We start from the raw sequence: 23,729 nt of genomic DNA, 5'->3' as shown, positions 1-23,729 counted from the left end.
TAATTCTTAGTAAGTAACTATAACCACGTGCAGTAGGGCACACTGGTGATCCCAGTGACTTAGGAGGCTGAGGCAGGAGGATTGAAAATTGAAGGCCAGCCTCAGTAACTTAGTGATTCCCTAAGCAATTTAGTGAGAACCTGTCTCAAAAAAATAAAAGGGGGGGTGCTGAGGATGTGATTCAGTGGTTAAAGTACCCCTGGGTTCAATCCCTGGTTAAAACAAAAAACAAACAAACAAAAAAATGAAAAAAGGGGAAAGAATATGGCAGAGAAGTAAATATGAGGCATTAGTTTATTAATTTCATTTTGTAAAATATTTGCTCTGTATGGACCACTAATGATTATTGCGTTTGGAGAAAATTTCATTGGAGAAAATTGACATGTCAGTATTTCCTGTCATTTCCATTTTTGTTATCTCCCAACTTTTCAAAAATAGACTTTATTTTTTAGAGCAGTTTAGGATCACATCAAAATTGAGTAGAAGGTACAGAGATTTCCCATATACTTTCTGTCCATACATTTGGATGGCTTCCCTCATGATCACCCTTCCCCACTGGAGTGGTAAATTTATTATAATTACTGAACTTCCCTTGGAACATCATTATCACCCTAAGTCCTCAATTGACTTTAGGGTTCACTATTGTTTACATTCTGTGGGTTTTGACAACTGTATAATGCATGTGTCTCCCATAATGATATCTATCACATTGAAGTTTCACTAACCTAAAAATCTGTACTCCTGTTCATACTTCTTTCACCCTCATCACTGAAAATCACTGATCTTTTTCCTGGTGTATTTTTTCCAGAATACTGTATAGTTAGAATGCCTTATTGTTAGACTGCCTTATAGTTAGAATCTTACAATATGTGACCTTTTCAGATTTTTTTCTTTCACTCTATGCGATTAGATGTCTTCAGTGTCTTTTTAGTGATTTTAAAGCTCACTTCTAAGTAATATTCCATTGTTTAGATTTATCACAGTTTATTTTCCACTTATCTACTGAAAGATGTTTTTTGCTTCCAAGGTTTGGCAGTTATTAATACAGCTGTTATTAAACATGACTATGCAGGTTTTTATGTACTTGAATATTTTTAACTCCTTTGAGTACATACCAAGGGGCAATTGCTGGATTATATGGTAAGAGTATGTTTAGTTTTTAAAGAAACTGCTGAACTGTCTCTTGATGTGATAATATGATTTTGCATACTCACTAGCAATGAATGAGCACTCCTGTTGCTCCATATCCCTGCCAGCATTTGGTGTTGCCATTCTAATAGGTGTGGAATTAATCTTGTTTTAACTTGAATTTCCTGATATCATATGATATGAAGAATTTTTTCATATGCTTATTTGTATATCTTCTTTGGTGATATGTCTCTTTAAATCTATTGCATATTTAAAGGGCGTGTTTTCTTAATATTAACATGTAAGAGTTTACTATATATGTTGGATAATAGTCATTTATCAAATGTGTGTGTCATTGCAAATATTTACCCTTAATCTGTGGCTTATCTTCTCGTTCTGATGAGTATCTTTTATATGTCAGAAAATTTAATTTTACTTAGGTTCAGCTTACTAATTTTTCCTTTTATAAAATGTGTTTTTAGAGTCATATCTTAAAGTCATCACTAAACCCAACGTAATCATTTTGTGTCTTTTAAGGAATTGGCTCATTTTATCTAAATATTAAATTGGTAGGTGTAGAGTTGTTTATAGTATTTCTTTGTTAATCTCTTAATGTTCATGGTTTTTAATGATATATCTTTCATTTCTGGTATTAATAACTCATTTTTTTGTTTTGGTACAGGGAATTGAACCCAGGGGTGCTTTACCACCCAGCTATATCCCCAGTCCTTTTTTTAATTTTGAGACAGGGTCTCACTAAGTTGCTGAGGGTCTCACTAAGTTTCTGAGGCTGTCCTCAAACTCTGATCCTCCTGTCTTAACATCCCAAGTTGCTGGAATTACAGGCACCTGGCTCTGATATTAATAAATTATGTCCTCTTTGTTTTTTTCTTAGTTTGGCTAAAACCTTATCAGTTTTTATTAACCTTTTTAGAGAAGCAGCTTTTGATTTCATTAATTTTCTCTTGATTTCCTATTTTCAATTTCATTGGTTTCTGTTCTTATTTTTTATGCTTGCTTTGGATTTAGTTTGTTCTTTCTGTTCTACTTTTCTAAAATTTAAGTGTAGGTGATTGATTTTATATTTTCTTCTTTTCTAATATATGCATTCAATTCTGAGATTTCCCTCTGAGTACTGCTTTCACTACATCCCACAAATTTTGATAAATTGTGTTTTCATTTTTATCTAATTCAGGGCATTTTTAAAAAATTTTTCTTGTTTTTTTTTTTTTTTTTTCCTTTGACCCATGTATTACTTAATCTCCAAGTATTTGAGGATTTTCCAGTTATGTTTTTGTTATTGATTTCTAAGTTAATTCTGTTGTATTCTGAAAGCAGATATTTTATGATTTCTATTCTTTTTTTTTAAATTTTTTTATTTTTTTACATTTACATAGGGTAATGATGTTTATTTTATGTTTCCCCTCCCCCCACCCCTCCCACCCCTCTTTTCCCTCTACACAGTCCTTCTTTCCTTCATTCTTGCCGCTGTCCTTAGCCTAACTCTAAACCTAACCCTAAACCTAATGCTAGCCCCTCCCACCCCCCATTATATGTCCTCATCCGCTTATCAGCGAGATCATTCGACCTTTAGTTTTTTGAGATTGGCTTATCTCACTTAGCATGATATTCTCCAATTTCGACCATTTGCCTACAAATGCCATAATTTTATCATTCTTCATTGCGGAGTAATATTCCATTGTATATATATGCCACAGTTTCTTTATCCATTCATCAACTGAAGGGCATCTAGGTTGGTTCCACAATCTGGCTATGGTGAATTGAGCAGCAATGAACATTGATGTGGCTGTATCTCTGTAGTATGCTGATTTTAAGTCCTTTGGGTATAGGCCAAGGAGTGGGATAGCTGGGTCAAATGGTGTTTCCATTCCAAGCTTTCTGAGGAATCTCCACACTGCTTTCCAGAGTGGCTGCACTAATTTGCAACCCCACCAGCAATGTATGAGTGTTCCTTTTTCACCACATCCTCGCCAGCACCTATTGTTGCTTGTGTTCTTTATAATCGCCATTCTAATTGGGGTGAGATGAAATCTTAGGGTAGTTTTGATTTGCATTTCTCTTATTACTAGGGATGTTGAACATTTTTTCATATATCTGTTGATTACTTGTACATCTTCTTCTGTGAAGTGTCTGTTCATTTCCTTAGCCCATTTGTTGATTGGATTATTTGTATTCTTTGTGTAGAGTTTTTTGAGTTCTTTATAGATTCTGGAAATTAGCGCTCTATCTGAGGTATGGTTGGCAAAGATATTCTCCCACTCTGTAGGCTCTCTCTTCACATTTCTGATAGTTTCCTTTGCTGAGAGAAAGCTTTTAAGTTTGAATCTATCCCAGTTGTTGATTCTTGCTTTTATTTCTTGTGCTATGGGTGTCCTGTTAAGGAAATCTGATCCTGAGCCAACAAGTTGAAGATTTGGACCTACTTTTTCTTCTATAAGATGCAGGGTCTCTGGTCTGATTCCGAGGTCCTTGATCCATTTTGAGTTGAGTTTTGTGTAGGGTGAGAGATAGGGGTTTAATTTCATTCTATTGCATATGGTTTTCCAGTTTTCCCAGCACCATTTGTTGAAGAGGCTATCTTTTCTCCATTGCATATTGTTGGAACCTTTGTCTAGTATGAGAAAATTGTATTTATTTGGGTTTGTGTCCATGTCCTCTATTCTGTACCATTGATCTACCTGTCTATTTTGGTACCAATACCATGCCGTTTTTGTTACTATTGCTTTGTAGTAGAGTTGAAGATCTGGTATTGCAATACCCCCTGCTTCGCTCTTGCTACTGAGGATTGCTTTAGCTATTCTAGGTTTTTTATTCCTCCAGATGAATTTCATAATTGCTTGCTCTATTTCTGCAAGGTACATCATTGGGATTTTAATTGGAATTGCATTGAATCTGTATATCACTTTAGGTAGTATAGCCATTTTGACGATATTAATTCTGCCTATCCAGGAACATGGGAGATCTTTCCATCTTCTAAGGTTTTCTTGAATTTCTTTCTTTAGTGTTCTGTAGTTCTCATTGTAGAGGTCTTTCACCTCTTTTGTGAGATTGATTCCCAAGTATTTTATTTTTTTCGATGCTATTGTGAATGGGGTAGTTTTCCTAATTTCTCTTTCTGAAGATTCATCACTTATGTATAAAAATGCATTGGATTTATGAGCATTGATCTTGTAACCTGCTACTTTACTGAATTCACTTATGAGTTCTAAAAGTTTTCTGGTGGAATTTCCAGGTTCCTCTAAATATATAATCATGTCATCAGCGAATAGGGATAGTTTGAGTTCTTCTTTTCCTATTCGTATCCCTTTAATTTCTTTGGTTTGTCTGATTGCTCTGGCTAGAGTCTCAAGGACGATGTTGAATAGAAGCGGTGAAAGAGGGCATCCCTGCCTTGTTCCAGTTTTTAGGGGGAACGCTTTCAGTTTTTCACCATTTAGAATGATATTAGCCATGGGCTTAGCGTAGATGGCCTTTATAATGTTTAGGAATGTTCCCACTACCCCAATTTTTTCTAGTGTTTTGAGCATGAAGGGATGCTGTATTTTATCAAATGCTTTTTCTGCATCTATTGAAATAATCATGTGATTCTTAACTTTAAGTCTGTTGATATGGTGAATGACATTTATTGATCGTCCAAACAAAAATTGAATAAAGAAACCATAGATCTCAACAACACAATCAGCAATTTAGACTTAATGGACATATATAGAATATACCATCCAACAAAGAACGAATACACTTTCTTCTCAGCAGCACATGGATCCTTCTCTAAAATAGACCATATTTTATGCCACAAAGCTACTGTTAGCAAATACAAGAAGATAGAGATACTACCTTGTACTCTATCAGATCATAATGGATTGAAATTAGAAGTAAATGACAGAATAAAAAACAGAAACTTCTCCAATACCTGGAGACTAAATAATACACTATTATATGATGAATGGATAACAGAAGACATCAGGAGGGAAATAAAAAAATTCTTAGAAGTAAACGAGAACAAAGACACATCATATCAAAATCTCTGGGACACTATGAAAGCAGTACTTAGAGGAAGATTTATTTCATGGGGTGCATTCAAAAAAAGAAGTAGAAATCAACAAATAAACGACTTAACACTACAGCTCAAAGCACTAGAAAAAGAAGAGCAGACCAATACCAAAAGTAGTAGAAGACAGGAAATAGTTAAAATCAGAGCCGAAATCAACGAAATCGAAACAAAAGAAACAATTGGAAAAATTAACAAAATAAATAGTTGGTTCTTTGAAAAAATAAATAAAATTGATAAACCCTTAGCCACACTAACAAAGAGAAAGAGGGAGAAAACTCAAATTACTAAAATTCGGAATGAACAAGGAAACATCACAACAGACACGAGTGAAATACAAAACATAATTAGAAGCTATTTCGAAAATCTATACTCCAACAAAACAGAAAACCTTGAAGACATCAACAAATTTCTAGAGACATATGAACTACCTAAACTGAACGAGGAGGACATATACAACTTAAATAAACCAATTTCAAGCAATGAAATAGAAGATGTCATCAAAAGCCTACCAACAAAGAAAAGTCCAGGACCAGATGGGTTCTCAGCCGAGTTCTACAAAACCTTTAAAGAAGAGCTCATTCCAATACTTCTCAAAGTATTCCATGAAATAGAAGAGGAGGGAACCCTACCAAACTCGTTCTATGAAGCCAATATCACCCTGATACCTAAACCAGACAGAGACACATCGAGGAAAGAAAATTTCAGACCAATATCCTTAATGAATATCGATGCAAAAATTCTCAACAAAATTTTCGCAAATCGCATACAAATATATATTAAAAAGATAGTGCACCACGATCAAGTGGGTTTTATCCCAGGGATGCAAGGTTGGTTCAATATGATTTCTATTCTTTTAAATTTGTTAGGTGGCTGGGTTTGTAGCTCAGTGATAGAGTCCTCACCTAGCATGAGCCACATCCCCAATCCTTTTTATTTTTTTCTGGTTTTAATGTAACATTTCATATACTTCTGTTTCCTATTTTCTCTCCTTTATTATCATATTTCTAATACTCCTTTGGTCTTTTTAGTGTTTGCCATAGAGTTTGCATTATATGTTAATAGCTAATCAGTGTCGACATTCAAATAACACTTACCACCTCACATGTTTCTCATAGAAACAAATAACCCTGGTTTCCACTGTCCTGTCCCTTGTATCACTGCTATCATTCATTTTGTTTATGTGTAAGCATACCTAAGCCTACACACACACACACACATACACACACGACTGAATATATCATTTCTGTTAAACAAATGTATGATTTGTTAAATGAATTAAGAATAAGACAAATAAATGTTTTTATGTAACCCTCATTTATTCCTTCTTGGTTGCTTTTTAAGTAGATGTGAATTTCTGACTTGTATCATTTTTCTTCTCTAAAGAATTCCTTTAATACTTCTGGTAAGACAGGTCTGCTGGCAATAAATTTCCTCAATTTTTGTTTGAGAAAATCTTTTTCTTCTTTACTTTTTTTCCATATTTTTATTGGTGCATCATAATTATACATAATAATGGGATTTGTTGTTACATATTCTTACATGCACATGATACAACACTAATTTGATTAATATATACATATATTTTTATGGATTAACAAATTGTATGTAAAGGTAGGTTGAAAAAATTAAGGACAAAGGAAAGTTGGGTGTTGGAAAGTGTTTCTATTCTTAAGTGTTTCAAACACAATGATTTGAAACACAATGATTTAAGTTTATCTTAATTTTGAAATGTGAAATGTTTTTAAATATGGATAGATAAGTTTCATGTTGGAAAAACTTTATTATAAATGAACCTTAGAATTGAAGGAGGTTAAGCATATGAAAGCCTGGAATTCTGTGATCAAGTAATAGGAGAGCTGAAAATTCTGACCTGCATTTGCAGAGGACTCTTTACTGGCAAGCTGCCTCTCCTGCTGGAGTCTGATTGCAAGGCCAGAGTAGAGGCGCTCTGTCCAGACCTGCCTTGCAGAGTGGAAGCAGGTAGCAGGAGGGTAGTGCAGACCTTTGAAGGCACCCTACAAGTATGACTTGTGCACCTGTACAAGGGTCTTCTGAGGGCAATGGACATGAAATGAGGGGCTTCTCAGAGCCTGGGCACAGGCACTGGGTGTTCAGCTTCGTTTGAGGAAGGTGTTCACAGTGTCTGCACCTGCCAAGCGAGTGGCTCTCAGAAATCCATGGCCAACTATGGGTTCTAAGTTATCCTCACATAATTTGATCAATATTGTTTCCCATATTTTTCCTTTCCCTCTACTCCTTCCTCCCCATGGTCCCTTTCCTGTACTCTTCTGGTCTCCCTTTCATTTTGTTAGCTTCACACTCCCACCTTTCTTTTCCTTTTTCCTCTATAGCTTTCACATTAGAAAGAAAGCATGGATCCTTGACTTTTTAAGCTGGGCTTATTTAACTTAACATAGAGCTCATAGATTCTTTCCTCAGCCATGTCTGATCTTCAAGTATGCCCAACAAAGGGAAAAATGCTACCAAGGAGGCCTCACTTAGGTGGCAACCCCAAATCTGCACAAAACTCCCTTCAGATTGTTGGCTAACTCTGAGCTGCTCAGTGCAATGAAAAACTTTAGAGAAACTTTAGAAAACTTTAGGAACCCTAGAAGAAAACAAAGTGGAAAATACAAAGGAGAAATATCACTATCTGCATGGTGAAGGGCATGAAGATGTAGAATTCAAGCCCTGCCAAGTGAACACCCGTTGCTCTTTTTTGATATCTTGCAAGAGCCACAATCTATCAGTAAGTACTAACTGAAGCAGATTAGTCCCCATAGCGCCTAATTCCATTCATGAACAGGAAGACCAAGATAATCTGCTTTTATTCTGTACGTTTGCTAAAGAATAGTGAGCTCATTTTGAAGGAAGATAATATTATAAAGAGCCTCTATAATTTATATCCATGATGTGAATTACCTAATAAAAATAAGTACACTAAAAAAATAGAGCAAATTGAATGTGAAAAAAATAATAGAAGTAGTGTTAGAGGTGATTAAGATATTGGAGAACTGGGAATGTAACTCAGTGGTAGAGTGCTTGTCTGACCAGGGATTAGTCCACAACAGTACATACAGAAACACAGTGGGGGTTATAACACTAGTAACTTTAGTAATTTGAAGGAAAAAGAGAAATACGTTGCAGTTCTCATAAGACTCCCTAATCCATAAAAATGAATGAAATTAAAATTTGGAATTGGAAAGTATAAGGGGGACACAGGTGAGAAGATAAAGGATAGAATATGTATGTTTTAAAAACTAATTAAAAGAAAAAATAGTCTATTCTAATACCAGAGAAAGTAGTTTAGTTTTTAAAGTAAGAAGTATTATCAGAAATAGAACCACTTGGTGGTGATGAAGGTGTCACTTCAAAGAATGAGTAGCATAGATAATTCCCACAGATGTTATATTGAGAGAAAGAGGTATACTGTGTGATTCCAATTTTTTCAAGTTCAAGAAGAAACTAAACTAAACTGTGGTGATTAAAATGAGAATATTGGCTGCCTCAGGAGGGTATTTAGAGTTGCCTGGAAAAAGACATTGGACAGCTTTTCAAGGTGCTTCATGTAGGTGGTAATTATAGGTGTAAGAATTTGTTGAGTTCCATACTCCAGATTTCTGTGCTTTACTCTCTTTTTGTTTCGGTAATCAAAAATAGTTGAATAAAATGAAGCAATTAGTCAATAAGTGTTGGTTTTAAATATTGAATAAACCATCAGGATTGTGTGTTCAGTTTCTTCAATTTTAGGTATATTCTCAGTAATGACCTTCTTGGTTTTTGGGTTGGAAAGTGTCATGTAGCATTTAACATCTTCGGATACAGCCTGTAAAATGGAAGTGTTACTATGACAGTGAAAACCAGACAAAACAAAAAAACGAAAATACTCTTATATATTTTCTCATCCTCCTGGTTAGAAGGTCATGGCATTACTCATTGAGCACCATGGGGAGGATATTTTAAGGAAGAAAAGTTCTACTTTAGAAAGGGGTTACACTAATTAGGGCACATTCCCTGGATATCTTGAAACTTACACATATTTATTTAGATGCTCAAAATGGTTCTGTAACAACTAAGACCACCAAGTCTTCCTCAGGATTCCTATGACTTTATGTGCTATTAATGTAAGTATTGTTAGTAAATATGACTGGGATCAGAGTTCTTTTCCTTTCTGCATAGTTTCTTATTGTGAATGTCTTTTACATTGTATGGTATAGTCCCTTAGTTTCTGTAATCATCTAAATGTGAGTAAAGGGAAAGAAATTAAAAGAATGCTAGTTCTTAGATATTTAGACCAGTTTTTCATATGATTGAGCTTAATGTAAGAAAGAAAATGTTTTTATCATACTGAAGCATGTAGTGATACTATGAAGTTGATTGAGAAAATAAAAAGAATTAGCTAAAAGATAATGATAACTTTAGAAAAAAAACATGCATTCTTTGGAATATGGGGCATACTTAAAATAAGTAGATGTTCATATTTGGTAGATTGACTTATTATCACTGCAAAATGTGCAAGTCTGAAGCTTGTATAGAAGGAATTGTATATCAGTCACTGCTCTACTGCTAAAATATAAAAGTGAATACTTTTATTTTCCAGATCTCAACTAACTTTATGAATACTACAAACTTCCAGTCTCTTCGACCTTTGCCATCCATTCAGATACTGGTGGATAAAATAAATTTGGAACATTCTGTCCCAATGTATGCTGAGCACTTGGTGCATGTGGTCAGCAGCCTTACTCAGCCTTCTGATAATCTCCTTCATTATTGCTATGTTCACTGCTATCTTAAGGTATGAAAAATGAATTTCGTTGTTTATTATTATGAGTTTCACTTAGAGTGTCAAATAAGTTTCTTTTTCTTGGAGTTGTAATTTCATAGAATTAGTCGTGCATAAAGTAAAATTAAAATAAGATCTAAGATAGATTTATTCATCATTCCAATATAATTCAGTAGAATAAAAAGATGCTTATTTTAAGAAATTTTTTTTAGCTATTTGGAATTAGTAGTTTGATGCTTGTCAATGATGGTTAGTATAACTTTTGGAGATATTATGTATTATTGATAATTATTATTTTAAAAATTTTGGTTGTAGATGGACACAATACCTTTATTTTATTTATTTGTTTTTATGTGGTGCTGAGACTTGAACTCAGTGCCTCACACATGCTAAGCAAGTGCTCTGCCACTGAGCCACAACCCTAGCTTCTGTTAATTATTTTTACATGCAGTTTAAAATGGGTGCTTTAAAAGACTCATGATTTCTTTGAAGGGAACATTTAAAGGGTGGAATGTTTCATAAATATGGTTTAACATGCTAGCTTTTTGGTTACTTTTTGTTAGTTGAAATGATGTTAATTCACTTAGCATGATATTCTCCAGCTCCGTCCATTTACCTGCACATGCCATAATTTTATTCTTTTTTATGGCTGAGTAATATTCCTTTGTGGATATATATAACAGTTTCTTTATCCATTCAACAATTGAAGGGCATCTGGGTTGATTTCACACTCTAGCTATTGATGTGACTCCGTCATTGTAGTGTGCTGATTTTATGTCCTTTGGGTATAGACCAAGGAGTGGAATAACTGGGTCAAATGGTGGTTCCATTCCAAGTTTTCTAAGGAATCTCCATACTGCTTTCTAGAGTGGCTGTACCAATTTGCAATCCCACCAACAGTATATGAGTGTACCTTTATCCCCATATTCTTGCCAACACGTATTGTTGTTGCTTGTATTCTTGATAATTGCCATTCTAATTGGGGTGAGATGAAATCTTAGGGTAGTTTTGATTTGGATTTCTCTTATTATTAGCAATGTTGAACATTTTTTCATGTATGTTGATTGCTTGTAAATCTTCTGTGAAGTGTCTGCTCATTTCCTTAGCCCATTTATTGATTGGGTTATTTATATATTTGGTCTAAAAGTTTTTGAGTTCTTCAGAAATTCTGGAGATTAGTGCTCTATCTGAAGTATGTGGTAAAGATTATCTCCCACTCTTCACATTGTTGATTGTTTCTTTTGCTGAGAAAAAACTTTTTAGTTTGAATCCATCCCATTTATTGATTACTGCTTTTATTTCATGGGTTTTGGGAGTCTTGTTAAGGGAGTCTAGCCATAAACCGACATGATGAAGTTTTGGGCCTACTTTTTCACCTTTTGGTACAGAGTCTTTGGTATAATTCCAAGGCCCTTGATCAATTTTGCGTTGAGTTTTGTAGAAGGTGAGAGAGAGGGGTTTAATTTCATTTTGCTGCATATGGATTTCCAGTTTTCTCAGCACCATTTGTTGAAGAAGCTATCTTTTCTCCATTTATGTTTTTCGCACCTTTGTCTAGTATGAGAGAATTGTATTTATGTAGATTTGTCTCTTTATCGTCTCTTCTGTACCATTGGTCCACCTGTCTATTTTGGTTCCAATACCATGCTGTTTTTGTTACTTTTGTACTGTAGTATAGTTGAAGTTCTGGTATTGTGATACCTCTTGCTTCACTCTTCCTTCTAAGGATTGTTTGGCTATTCGGGATCTCTTATTTTTCCAAATGAATTTTATGATTGCTTTCTCTATTTCTATGAGGTATGTCATTGGGATTTTAATTGGAATTGCATTGAATCTGTATAGCACTTTTGGTAGTATGGCCATTTTGACAATATTAATTCTGCCTATCCAGGAACATGGGAAATCTTTCCATCTTCTAAGGTCTTATTTAATTTCTTTCTTTAGTGTTCTGTAGTTTTCATTGTAGAGGTCTTTCACCTCTTTGGTTAAATTGATTCCCAGGTGTTTTATTTTTTTGAAGCTATTGCGAATAGAGTAGTTTTCCTAATTTTTTTTCCGAGGATTCATCACTTATGAATAGAAATGCATTAGATTTAGAGTGTTGATTTTATATCCTGCTACTCTGTTGAATTCATTTATGAGTTCTAGAAGTTTTCTGGTGGAAATTTTTGGATCCTATAAATATAGAATCCTGTCATCAGCAAATAGTGATAGTTTGAGTTTTTTTTTTTTTTTTTTTTTTTTTTTTTTGCAGTGCGGGGGATTGAACCCAAGGCCTTGTGCTTGCAAGGCATGTACTCTACCAACTGAGCTATATCCCCAGCCCCTGAGTTCTTTTCCTATTCATATTCCTTTAATTTCTTTGGTTTGTCTAATTCCTCTGACTAGAGTTTCAAGGATGATGTTGAATAGAAGTGGTGAAAGAGGGCATCTCTGCCTTGTTCCAGTTTTTAGGGGGAATCCTTTCAGTTTTTCTCCATTTAGAATGATGTTGGCCATGGGCTTAGCATAGATAGCCTTTACAATGTTGAGGTATGGTCCTACTATCTCTATTTTTTCTAGTGTTTTGAGCACAATGTGGTGCTGTATTTTATCAAATGCTTTTTCTGCTTCTATTGAAATGTTCATATGATCCTTAACTTTAAGTCTTTTGATGTGGTGAATTACATTTATTGATTTCTGGATGTTGAACCAACCTTGCATATCTGGGATTAAACCCACTTGATCGTGGTGCACTATATTTTTGCTATGTTATTTTTAATGCAGTTTGCCAGAATTTTGTAAAGAATTTTTGCATCTATGTTCATTAGGGATATTGGCCTGAAGTTTTCTTTCCTTGATGTGTCTTTGTCTGCTTTTGGTATCATGGTGATATTAGCATCATAGAATGAGTGTGGACGGGTTCCATCCTTTTCTATTTCATGGTATACTTTGAGGAGTATTGGAATGAGTTCTTTCTTGAAGGTCTTGTAGAATTCGGCTGAGAATCCATCTGGTTCCGGACTTTTCTTGGTTGGTAGGCTTTGACGACTACTTCTATTTCATTGGTTAAAATTGATCTGTTTAAATGTGTATGTCCTCCTGATTCAGTTTGGGTGAATCATATGTCTCTAGAAGTCTGTGGATGTCCTCGAGATTTTCTCTTTGTTGGAAGTATAGATTTTCAAAATAGCTTCTAATTATCTTGGTATTTCTTCAATAGTGTCTGTTGTGATAGTTCCTTTTTCATCACAAATTTCAGTAATTTGAGTTTTCTCTCTCCTTTTCTTTCTTAGTGTGGCTGCAGGGTTTATCAGTTTTGTTTATTTTTTCAAAGAACCATCTTTTTCTTTTGTCAATTGAATTGTTTCTTTTGTTTGAATTTCATTGATTTCAGCTCTTATTTTAATTATTCCCTGTTTTCTACTACTTTTGGTGTTGATCTGTTCTTCTTTTTCTAGGGCTTTGAGATACAATGTTAGATTGTTCATTTGTTGACTCTTTATTCTTTTATTGAATGTGCTCCATGTAATGAATTATTCTCTTAGTACTGCTTTGATAGAGTCCCAGAGATTTTGATATGTGGTATCATTGTTCTTGTTTACTTCTAAGAATTTTTTTATCTCATGTCTTTTGCTATCTATGCATCATTCAGTAAACTAAATAATTTGTCTCCAGGTGTTGGAATAGTTTCTGTTTTTTATTTATTTATTTTAATTTATTTTCATTGTAAACAAATGGGATACATGTTGTTTCTGTTTGTACTTGGAGTAACAGCATACCATTTGCATAATCATACATTTACATAGGGTCATGATGTTTGATTCATTGTTATTTTTTCCTTCCCCCTACCCCTCCCACCCCTATTTTCCCTCTATACAGTCCCTGCTTCCTCCTTTCCTGCCCCCCTCCCACCCCCCCATTATGTGTCATCATCCGCTTATCAGTGAGATCATTCGCCTTTTGGATTTTTGAGATTGGCTTATCTCACTTAGCATGATATTCTCCAACTGCATCATTTGCCTGCAAATGCCATAATTTCATTATTCTTTGTAGCTGAGTAATATTCCATTGTATATATATACCACAGTTTCTTTATCCATTCATCAATTGAAGGACATCTAGGTTGGTTCCACAGTCTGGCTATGGTGAATTGAGCAGCTATGAACATTGATGTGGCTGTATCTTTGTAGTATGCTGATTTTAAGTCCTTTGGGTATAGGCCAAGGAGTGGGATAGCTGGGTCATATGGTGGGTCCATTCCAAGTTTTCTAAGGAATCTCCACACTACTTTCCCGAGTGGCTGCACTAATTTGCAGCCCCACCAGCAATGTATGAGTGTACCTTTTTCCCACATCCTCTCCAACATCTATTGTTGCTTGTATTCTTGATAATCACCATTCTAATTGGGGTGAGATGGAATCTTAGTTAAGTTTTGATTTGCATTTCTCTTATTACTTAAGATGTTGAACATTTTTTCATATATCTGTTGATTGCTTATAGATCTTCTGTGAAGTGTCTGTTCATATCCTTAGCCCATTTGTTCATTGGGTTATTTGTATTCTTGGTGTAGGGTTTTTTGAGTTCTTTTATATTGTGGAAATTAGCGCTGTATCTGAAGTATGAGTGGCAAAGATATTCTCCCACTCTGTAGGCTCTCTCTTCGCATTGCTGATAGTTTTCTTTGCTGAGAGAAAGCTATTTAGTTTGAATTTATCCTAGTTGTTGATTCTTGCTTTTATTTCTTGTGCTATGGGAGTCCTGTTAAGGAAGTCTGATCCTAAGCCAAGAAGTTGAAGATTTGGACCTACTTTTTCTTCTGTTAGATGAAGGGTCTCTGGTCTGATTTCGAGGTCCTTGATCCATTGTGAGTTGATTTTTGTGCAGGGTGAGAGATAGGGGTTTAGTTTCATTCTGTTGCATATGGTTTTCCAGTTTTCCCAGCACCATTTGTTGAAGAGGCTATCTTTTCTCCATTGCATATTTTTGACCCCTTTGTCTAGTATGAGAAAATTGTATTTATTTGGGGTTGTGTCCGTGTCCTCTATTCTGTACCATTGATCTACCTGTCTGTTTTGGTTCCAATACCATGCCGTTTTTGTTACTGTTGCTTTGTAGTACAGTTGAAGTTCTGATATTGCTGTACCCCCCTGCTTCATTCTTCCTGCTAAGGACTATTTTAGCTGTTCTGGGTTTCTTATTCTTCCAGACGAATTTCATGATTGCTTGCTCTATTTCTGTAAGGTACATCATTGGGATTTTAATTGGAATTGCATTGAATCTGTATAGAACTTTTGGTAGTATGGCCATTTTGACAATATTAGTTCTGCCTATCCAAGAACATGGGCGATCTTTCCATCTTCTAAGGTCTTCCTCAATTTCTTTCTTCAATGTTTTGTGGTTTTCATTGTAGAGATGTTTTGCCTCTTTGGTGAGATTGATGCCCAAGTATTTTATTTTTTTTGAGGCTATTGCAAATGGAGTTGTTTTCCTCATTTCCCTTTCAGCTGTTTCATCGCTTATGTATAAAAATGCTGTAGTTTATGCATGTTGATTTTATAGCCTCCTATTTGGCTGAATTCATTGATGATATCCAGAAGTTTTCTGGAGGAGTTTATTGGATCCTCTAAGTATAGAATCATGTCATCCGCAAATAGTGACAGCTTAAGTTCCTCTTTTCCTATTCGTATCCCTTTAATTTCTTTAGTCTGCCTAATTGCTCTGGCTAGAATTTCGAGGACAATGTTGAAAAGAAGTGGTGAAAGAGGACATCCCTGTCTTGTTCCCGTTTTTAAAGAGAATGGTTTCAGTTTTTCTCCATTAAAAATGATGTTGGCCATAGGCTTAGCATAAATAGCCTTTACAATGTTCAGGTATGTTCCTACTATCCCAATTTTTTCTAGTGTTTTGAGCATGAAGGTGTGTTGTATTTTGTCGAACGCTTTTTCTGCGTCAGTGGAAATAACCATATGATTCTTATCCTTAAGTCTATTGACATGATGGATTACGTTTATTGATTTACGGATGTTAAACCATCCTTGCATTCCAGGGGTGAACCCCACTTGATCGTGGTGCACAATTTTCTTAATGTGCTTTTGGATACGGTTTGCCAATATTTTGTTAAGGATCTTTGCATCTATATTCATCAAGGATATTGGTCTAAAATTTTCTTTCCTTGATGTGTCTTTTCCTGGTTTGGGTATGCGAGTGATATTAGCTTCATAGAATGAGTTTGGTAGGGTACCTTCCTTTTCTATTTCCTGGAAAACTTTGAGAAGTATTTGAATGAGATCATCTTTGAAGGTTTTGTAGAACTCGGCTGAGAATCTGTCTGGTCCTGGGCTTTTCTTGGATGGGAGGTTTTTAATGGCTTCTATTTCATTGCTTGATATTGATCTGTTTAAATTGTGTATGTCTTCCTGGTTCAGTTTGGGAGGAGCATATGTCTCTAGAAATTTGTCAATATGTTCGCTAGTTTCTATTTTGTTGGAATACATATTTTCAAAGTAGCTTCTCATTATGTTATGTATCTCAGTGGTGTCTGTTGTGATATTTCCTTTTTCATCACGAATTTTAGTAATTTGAGTTTTCTCTCTCCTTCTTTCTTAGTGTGGCTAAGGGTTTGTCTATTTTGTTTACTTTCGCAAAGAACCAACTTTTTGTTTTGTCAATTTTTTAAATTGTTTCTTTTGTTTCCATTTCATTGATTTCAGCTCTGATTTTAATTATTTCCTGTCTTCTACTACTTTTGGTGTTGCTCTGTTCTTTTTTTTCTAGGGCTTTGAGCCGTAGTGTTAGGTCGTTTATTTGTTGATTTTTTTTCTTCTTTTGTTGAATGCGCTCCATGAAATAAATTTTCCTCGAAGAACTGCTTTCATAGTGTCCCAGAAATTTTGATATGTTGTATCGTCATTCTCATTGACCTCTAAGAATTTCTTTATCTCCTCCCCGATGTTTTCTGTTATCCGTGTTTCATTCAGTAGCATATTATTTAGTCTCCAGGTGTTGGAGTAATTTCTGTTTTTTATTTTGTCATTGATTTCTACTCTCAGTCCCATTATGCTCTGATAGAACACAAGGCAGTATCTCTATTTTTTTGCATTTCCCAGAGACTGCTTTGTGGCATAACATATGGTCTATTTTCGAGAAGGTTCCATGTGCTGCTGAGAAGAAAGTGAATCTGCTCGTTGATGGATAGAATATTCTATATATGTCTATTAAGTCTAGGTTATTTATTGTGTTATTGAGTTCTATGTTTTTTTTGTTCGGTTTTTGTTTGTAAGATGTATCTCGTGGTGACAGTGATGCGTTAAAGTCATGCAGAATTATTGTGTTATGGTCTATGTGATTCCTGAAATTGAGAAGGATTTGTTTGATGTACAGGGATACACCATTGTTTGTGGCATAAATATTTACTATTGTTATCATATGATTTATGGTTCCCTTAAGCAGTATGAAATGTCCTTCTTTATCCCTTCTGACTAACTTTGGCTTGAAGTCCACTTTATTGGATATAAGGATGGAAACCCCCGCTTCATGTGCGTGGTAGGTTTTTTCCCATCCTTTCACCTTTAGTCTGTGGATATCTTTTTCTATGAGATGAGTCTCTTGCAGGCAGCATATTGTTGGGTCTTTCTTTTTAATCCATTCTGCCAGTCTATGTCTTTTGATTGATGAGTTAAGGCCATTAATGTTCAGGGTTATTATTGAGATATGATTTATATTGCCAGTCATTTGGCTTATTTTTGGTTTTTAAGTGGCTTGGTTTCTCCTTTGAGTGGCTTTTCTCTAAGGTAGTTCCTCCCTTTGTTGACCTCCATTGTTGTTCTTCATTTCCTCCTCATGGAATATTTTGTTGAGAACATTCTGTAGTGCAGGCTTTCTATTTGTAAATTCTTTTATCTTTTGTTTATCATGGAAGGATTTTATTTCTTCTTCAAATCTGAAGGGTAGTTTTGCTGGGTATAGGATTCTTGGTTGGCAACCGTGTTCTTTCAGAGCTTGAAATATGTTGTTCCAGGCCCTTCTAGCTTTTAGAATTTGGGTTGAGAAGTCGACTGCTATCCGTATTGGTCTCCCCCTATATGTAATCTGATGTTTTTCTCTCGCGGCCTTCAAAGTCCTATTTTTATTTTGAATGTTAGGCATGTTCTTTATAATGTGCCTTGGTGTGGATCTGTTCTGATTTTGTGCATTTGGTGTTCTTTAAGCCTCTTGTATTTGATTTTCCATTTCATTCTTCAGGTTTGGGAAATTTTCTGATATTGTTTCATTGAATAGGTTTTTCATTCCTTTGTTTTTTATCTCTGTGCCTTCCTCAATCCCAATAATTCTTAAATCTGGTCTTTTCATGATGTCCCATAGTTCTGGGAGATTCTGTTCATGATTTCTTACCATCTTCTCTGTTTGGGCAACTTTTTTTTCAAGATTAAATATTTTGTCTTCATTGTCTGAGGTTCTGTCTTCCAAGTGGTCTAGTCTTTTGGTGATGCTTTCCATTGTGTTTTTTTTGGTTTATTGTTTCCTTCATTTCAAGGAATTCCGTTTTTTTTTTTTTTTTTTAAGAATCTTTATCTCTTTGTTGAAATGATCTTTTGCTTCCTGCAGGTGCTCTTTCAGCTTATTGGTATTATCATTCATTGCCTGCATTTGCTCTCTTATCTCATTCTTTGCTTTGGGAATCATCTTAATCATGTATAATCTGAAGTCCTTTTCTGACATATCTTCTGACATAGTGTCATTGGATTCTATTAATATAGAATCTAGATTTGTTTGGATCATTTTCTTCCCTTGTTTTTTCATGTTGTTCATGTACTTTCCCTCTAGCAGTGCAGATCTGGGGTACTGCAGATTTCCCCCTATAGGCTTATAGTGACCCTGTAGGTTTTCAAAACTCTTTCTTTAAGGGGAAATCAATTTTAGCAGTGCCCAATTCAGAACCTATGCAATCCTAGACCAAATAGCCCCTATGAGGACAATAACAAAGTTGTCATAATAAACAGAATGAGTTAAAATACTATCTTCAATAAAACAAACAGATTCGCAATAAGGTCCGCAGTTTCTAGTGGAGGACAAAGAGGATGCAGAGGGATGTAGAATGTGACTGTTAATCGGATAAGAAAAGAATATACAGAAGTTCTAGAAAATAGAAAGGGTGAGAGTGTAATCAAAAGAAATTGGATGTTAGCATGCAAAAAAGGGAAAAAGAGACTCTGAGCGAACAGGTAAACAAAAGGAAAAGAGAGCAAGAAAAGTAAAGAAATAAAAACTTAAATTTTTTAAAAAGGAGAAAAAAGAAAATCTATAGTATAACAGTCATATAATAATGAAACCTCCCAGTGTTCAGTATCCTGATGCATGAGAGGTACCTGACAATGAGCTTCAAGCCTCCACCAGGCCTCTCAGGATGGGATTTGCCCCACCTAAAGTTCGTTGCAATGGCTTCCAGGATTATCCACGATGGCCGCTCTGGCTTCGAAATGTGTTGGTAAATGGGGAGCTGCAGCTCAGGGTGTGGACGTGGTCAGCTGGAGGTCCTGGAGGCGGGATGCAGTTGGTCAGGCAGGGGTCCTGGAGGTCTGGTGTGTTTTGTGTGGTTGTGGGATCTTGGAGACCGGGTGCAGTCCGTTGGTCTGGGGTCCCGGTGATAGGGCGCAGTCAGTTGGTCTGGGGGTCCTGGTGGCAGGGAGCAGTCAGTCAATGTGAGGGCCCCAGAGGTAGGGAGTGATTGGTTCAGGCTATTGGATCCTGGAGACAGGGCTCAGTTGGTCCAGCCAGGGGTCCTATGAGGCCTGGCTGTTGTCTCAAAATGGCGGCAGCCACGTGTAATCAAACCTGCAGGTACTGTGACAGAGAACTTCCGGTCAACAGCAGGCAGCTGGTGCTCCACTGGCAGTTGATGATCAGTTTGTTGACTCTTGTCGGACGATCGGGAGGTGAACCTGGTGCGTTGGATGGATAGGTGTAAGGCAGGCGATGGACTGGTCAGAGGCAGGCAAAATTCTGTTTTTTATTTTATCAGTGATTTCTAATTTCATCCCATTATGATCCGATAGAATACAAGGTAGTATCTCTTTTTTGTGTATTTACTAACAGTTGCTTTGTGGCATAACATATGGTCTGTTTTAGAGAAGGATTCATGTGCTGCTGACAAGAAATTAATTCACTCGATGGATGGTGTATTCTATATATGTGTGTTAAGTCTAAATTATTATTAGTATTTTTAATGATGGTACATCTTTAATATTAAAGAAACAGGGTATAAAAAATTTCAGTCTTAAGAACTGGCTTTTAAAAGCTCATTTGTGCTCCTTGGTGGTTGCCTAATACAGTTCTATGGTTTTTTTTCACTTTCTAGTACTTCTCACTGACCAATTTCAAAGAAAAAGAGCCATTTAATACAGTGGACTGGTCACTTGCTGTTTGTATATAAGTGGTATACTGCTTCTCACTGGCTGTATCAAGGTTCATCTTGTTTGATTCACCCTTGCTTTGAAGTTCTTCTAAAGCTAACCTCACAGCCAGATACTTAGATAAGTGATCAACAGTGGCATTACCTGAAGTCTTTATATATCTTGTCTGTGCACTGTTATCTTTCTCTGTAAGTGTTGCATGAGGTTTGAATACTAATTCAGTTTCACTAGCACCATCCATTACTGGATCAGTTGCCACCTGTTGCATTGTTACTATCAAGTTCAAGCCGAAAATCATCAGATGTTTTGGTCGGTTTGTTACTAGGGCCTTTTTCCTCATTCCTTTGTGTGGATGCATTACTACGGTGTGAACTCTCACCATTGTCTTCTGCTCCACTGTCATTTTCAATCTGTTGTTTCTTGCTTCGCTGTAATCTGTTCATGGCCTGTATCTTCAGCCTTACCTTGATGCTGTGACTGAGTGCCTGCTGATTTTTGTTCTTGTTGATCCTGGCTAATACTTTCTCTTGATGAACTTCATACTCATCATGACTTGGATAAATTTTGCTGATGAGTGCATCAGCGTTTGTGTCTAGCCTTTGTGATCTTTTGGAAACTAGCTTTTTCTGACAAGTAGGACATTCTTTGTTGCCACTTCTAAGGGCTGTGATAATACAAGTTGCAGAAAAATGATACATACACTCCTTAGTAGTCATGGTGTTCTTCAACATATCCAAACAAATTGAGCACATTAATTCACTGTGTAGACTTCTAGGTGAAACCACAATTTCCATGCCATCTGTTGTTGCCTCCTGAGGTGTTCATAGTGATTCACATAAACTGAGTTCCCATGTTTTGCTTAATGGTTGAGTTGCATTTGTCTGCACAGCCTGAGACATTGCGGCTCCTACCCCAGTTCGAGGCTCCACTGACTGTGGCCGGAGTGAGACTTGGGTATTACTTGCCCTGGCCACCGGTGCCACAGCACAGTTTGGCGAGCCTCAGTTTCCACATTGAGCTCTGGAAGTACAACAGGGGCCCCTCAGTATTCATCAGAGACTATGGGGAAACCAGCTCGGCTAGAGCTGTGGGGAGAGCTGGAAGAAGCGAGTATGGGAGGAGGCGGAGGCGCAGGATGGACAAGTCTAAATTATTGATTGAAATGAGATCTGTGGTTTCTTTGTTCAGAAGATCTGTCCAGTGGTGAGAGAGGTGTGTCACCCAGTATTATTGTATTGTGGTCTATTGGATTCCTGAAATTGAGAAGGTTTTTTTTTTTTTTTTTTTTTTTTTTTTTTTTACGTGAACGGATGCCCCATTGTTTGGGGCATAAATATTTACCATTTGTTAGGTCTTGTTGATGTATGGTTCCCTTAAGCACTATGAAATGTCTTTCTTTATCCCTTCTGACTCATTTTGACTTGAAGTCCACTTTATCTGAAATGAGCATGGAAACCCCTGCTTTTTTACAGTTTGTTTGTGGTATGTTTTTTCCCATCCTTTCACCTTTAGTCTCTTTTGTGATGAATCTCTTGAAGGCAGTATATTGTTTTTTCTTATTTTAAAATCCAATCTGCCTTTTGATTTGTGAGTTTAGGCCAAAATTAACTTTCAGGATTATTATTGAGATGTGATTTGTAGTCCCTAGTCATTTTGTCTTTTCTTTCTTTCTTTTTTTAAAAATTTTACCATTTTTAATATGCTATGGAATATAATACAAAGTAAGTCATGCCAGTGTCATGTATAACCAAGTTACTGTCAGTGCAAAATTATTTTCGGGTTTTAACTTCACTTGGTTTGTCCTTTGATTGACTTTTCCTTTCCTCTGGTTTCTCCTTTTGTTGACTTTCATTGTTGTTTTTCATTTCTTCTTCACGGAATATTTTGCTGAGAATGTTCTGTAATGCAGACTTTCTATTTTAACTTTTGTTCATCATGGAAGGATTTTATTTCATCATCAAATCCAAAGGTTAGTTTTGTTGGGTGTAAGATTCTTGGTTGGCATCCATGTTCTATCAGAGCTTGAAATGTGTTGGTCTAGGCCCTCATAGCTTTTGGGAGCTAGACTGAGAAATCTTGTGATATCCTTATTGGTTTTCCCCCTATAGGTAATCTGATATTTTTCTCTTGTAGTCTTTAAGATTCTATCTTTATTTTGTATGTTGGGCATTTTCATTATAATGTGCCTTGGTGTGGCTCTGTTGTAATTTTGTGCATTTGGTGTCCTGTAAGCCTCTCGTATTTTACTTTTCATTATTCATGTTTGGGAAGATTTCTGATATTATTTCATTGAATTAATTGTTCCATTGGTTTGTTTCTCTGTGTCTTCCTCAATCCCAATAATTCTTAAATTTGTTTTTTTCATGTTATCCCATAATTCTTGGAGGTTCTATTCATGATTTTTCATCTGCACTTTGTGGTCAACTTTATTTTCAAGATTGAATATTTTGTCTTCATTGTCTGAGATCCTGTCTTCCAAGTGATGTAGTCTATTGGTGATGGTTTCTAATGAATTTTTAATTTGGTTTATTGTTTCCTTTATTTCCAGGATTTCTGTTTGATTTCCCTTCAGAATCTCTATTTATTGAAATGATCTTTTGCTTCCTGTATTTGGTGTTTTAACTGTTTGTTGGAGTCATCATTCATTGCCTGAATTTGCTCTTATATCATCCTTTACTTTGTGAATCATTTTAATTATGTACATTCTGAATTCCTTCTGTGACATTTTTCTACAGTGCTGTCAGTGGATTCTATTAATATAGCATCTTGGTTTGTTTGGAGTGCTTTCTTCCCTTGTTTTTCATATTGTTCTTATATTTTCCCCTCTGGCAGTGTGGATGTGAGGTATTACAGTTTCCTCCCTGTAGGTTTATAGTGTCCCTGTGAGTTTCCAATACCTCACCTTTAAGGGGGAGATCAATATTAGCAGCAAACATTACAAATAGTATGCAGCCTTAAACCAATAGCCCCTATTAAGACTTTAACAGTATTGTTGCATAGAGAAGATGAACTCAGTTATTATCTATAGCATTAAGAATAGGTTTGTAATAAGGTCTGTATTTTCTAATGATGGAGAGAGAGGATGGGGAAAAGAGTAAGATATAATGTTAATGAGATAAGAAGTGAATATTATATAGAGTTACTAGATCATAGGAAGAGTGAAAGTGGAATCAAAATAAGTTGGTTGTTAGCATGAGAAAAGGTAGAAAGATACTCCCAGGAAACAGATCTATAAGAGGAAAATAGAGTGAGAAAAATAATAAAAAAATAGGAATAATAATAATAATAAAAGAACTACAACAAAACTATAATATACTATTCCAACCTCTCAGTCTTCAGTAGCCTGATTCGTGAA

At 35.7% G+C, this 23,729-nt stretch overlaps 1 protein-coding gene and 1 pseudogene across 7 annotated transcripts in view; one reads left to right on the top strand and one right to left on the bottom strand.

Moving 5' to 3' along the window:
* Positions 1-23,729, top strand: part of Vps13b (vacuolar protein sorting 13 homolog B) — an 829,431-nt gene that overhangs the window by 127,975 nt on the left and 677,727 nt on the right. For all 7 annotated transcript variants that reach the window (XR_007108524.1, XR_007108523.1, XM_047551787.1 and 4 more), the window contains exon 15: positions 9,801-9,995. Coding sequence is in view for 5 of the 7 variants with exons in the window: in XM_047551787.1 (XP_047407743.1) it covers positions 9,801-9,995 (195 nt within the window). In the remaining 2 variants the exon portion in view is untranslated. The remainder of the gene's footprint in view (positions 1-9,800; positions 9,996-23,729) is intronic.
* Positions 20,261-21,273, bottom strand: LOC124984044 (E3 ubiquitin-protein ligase RING2-like; annotated as a pseudogene).

This window comes from Sciurus carolinensis, chromosome 1 (assembly GCF_902686445.1).
Source record: "Sciurus carolinensis chromosome 1, mSciCar1.2, whole genome shotgun sequence".
In the NCBI taxonomy this organism is placed as follows: domain Eukaryota; kingdom Metazoa; phylum Chordata; class Mammalia; order Rodentia; family Sciuridae; genus Sciurus; species Sciurus carolinensis.
Note: the sequence above shows the minus strand (reverse complement) of the source record. Positions and strands in the feature narration are given on the sequence as shown.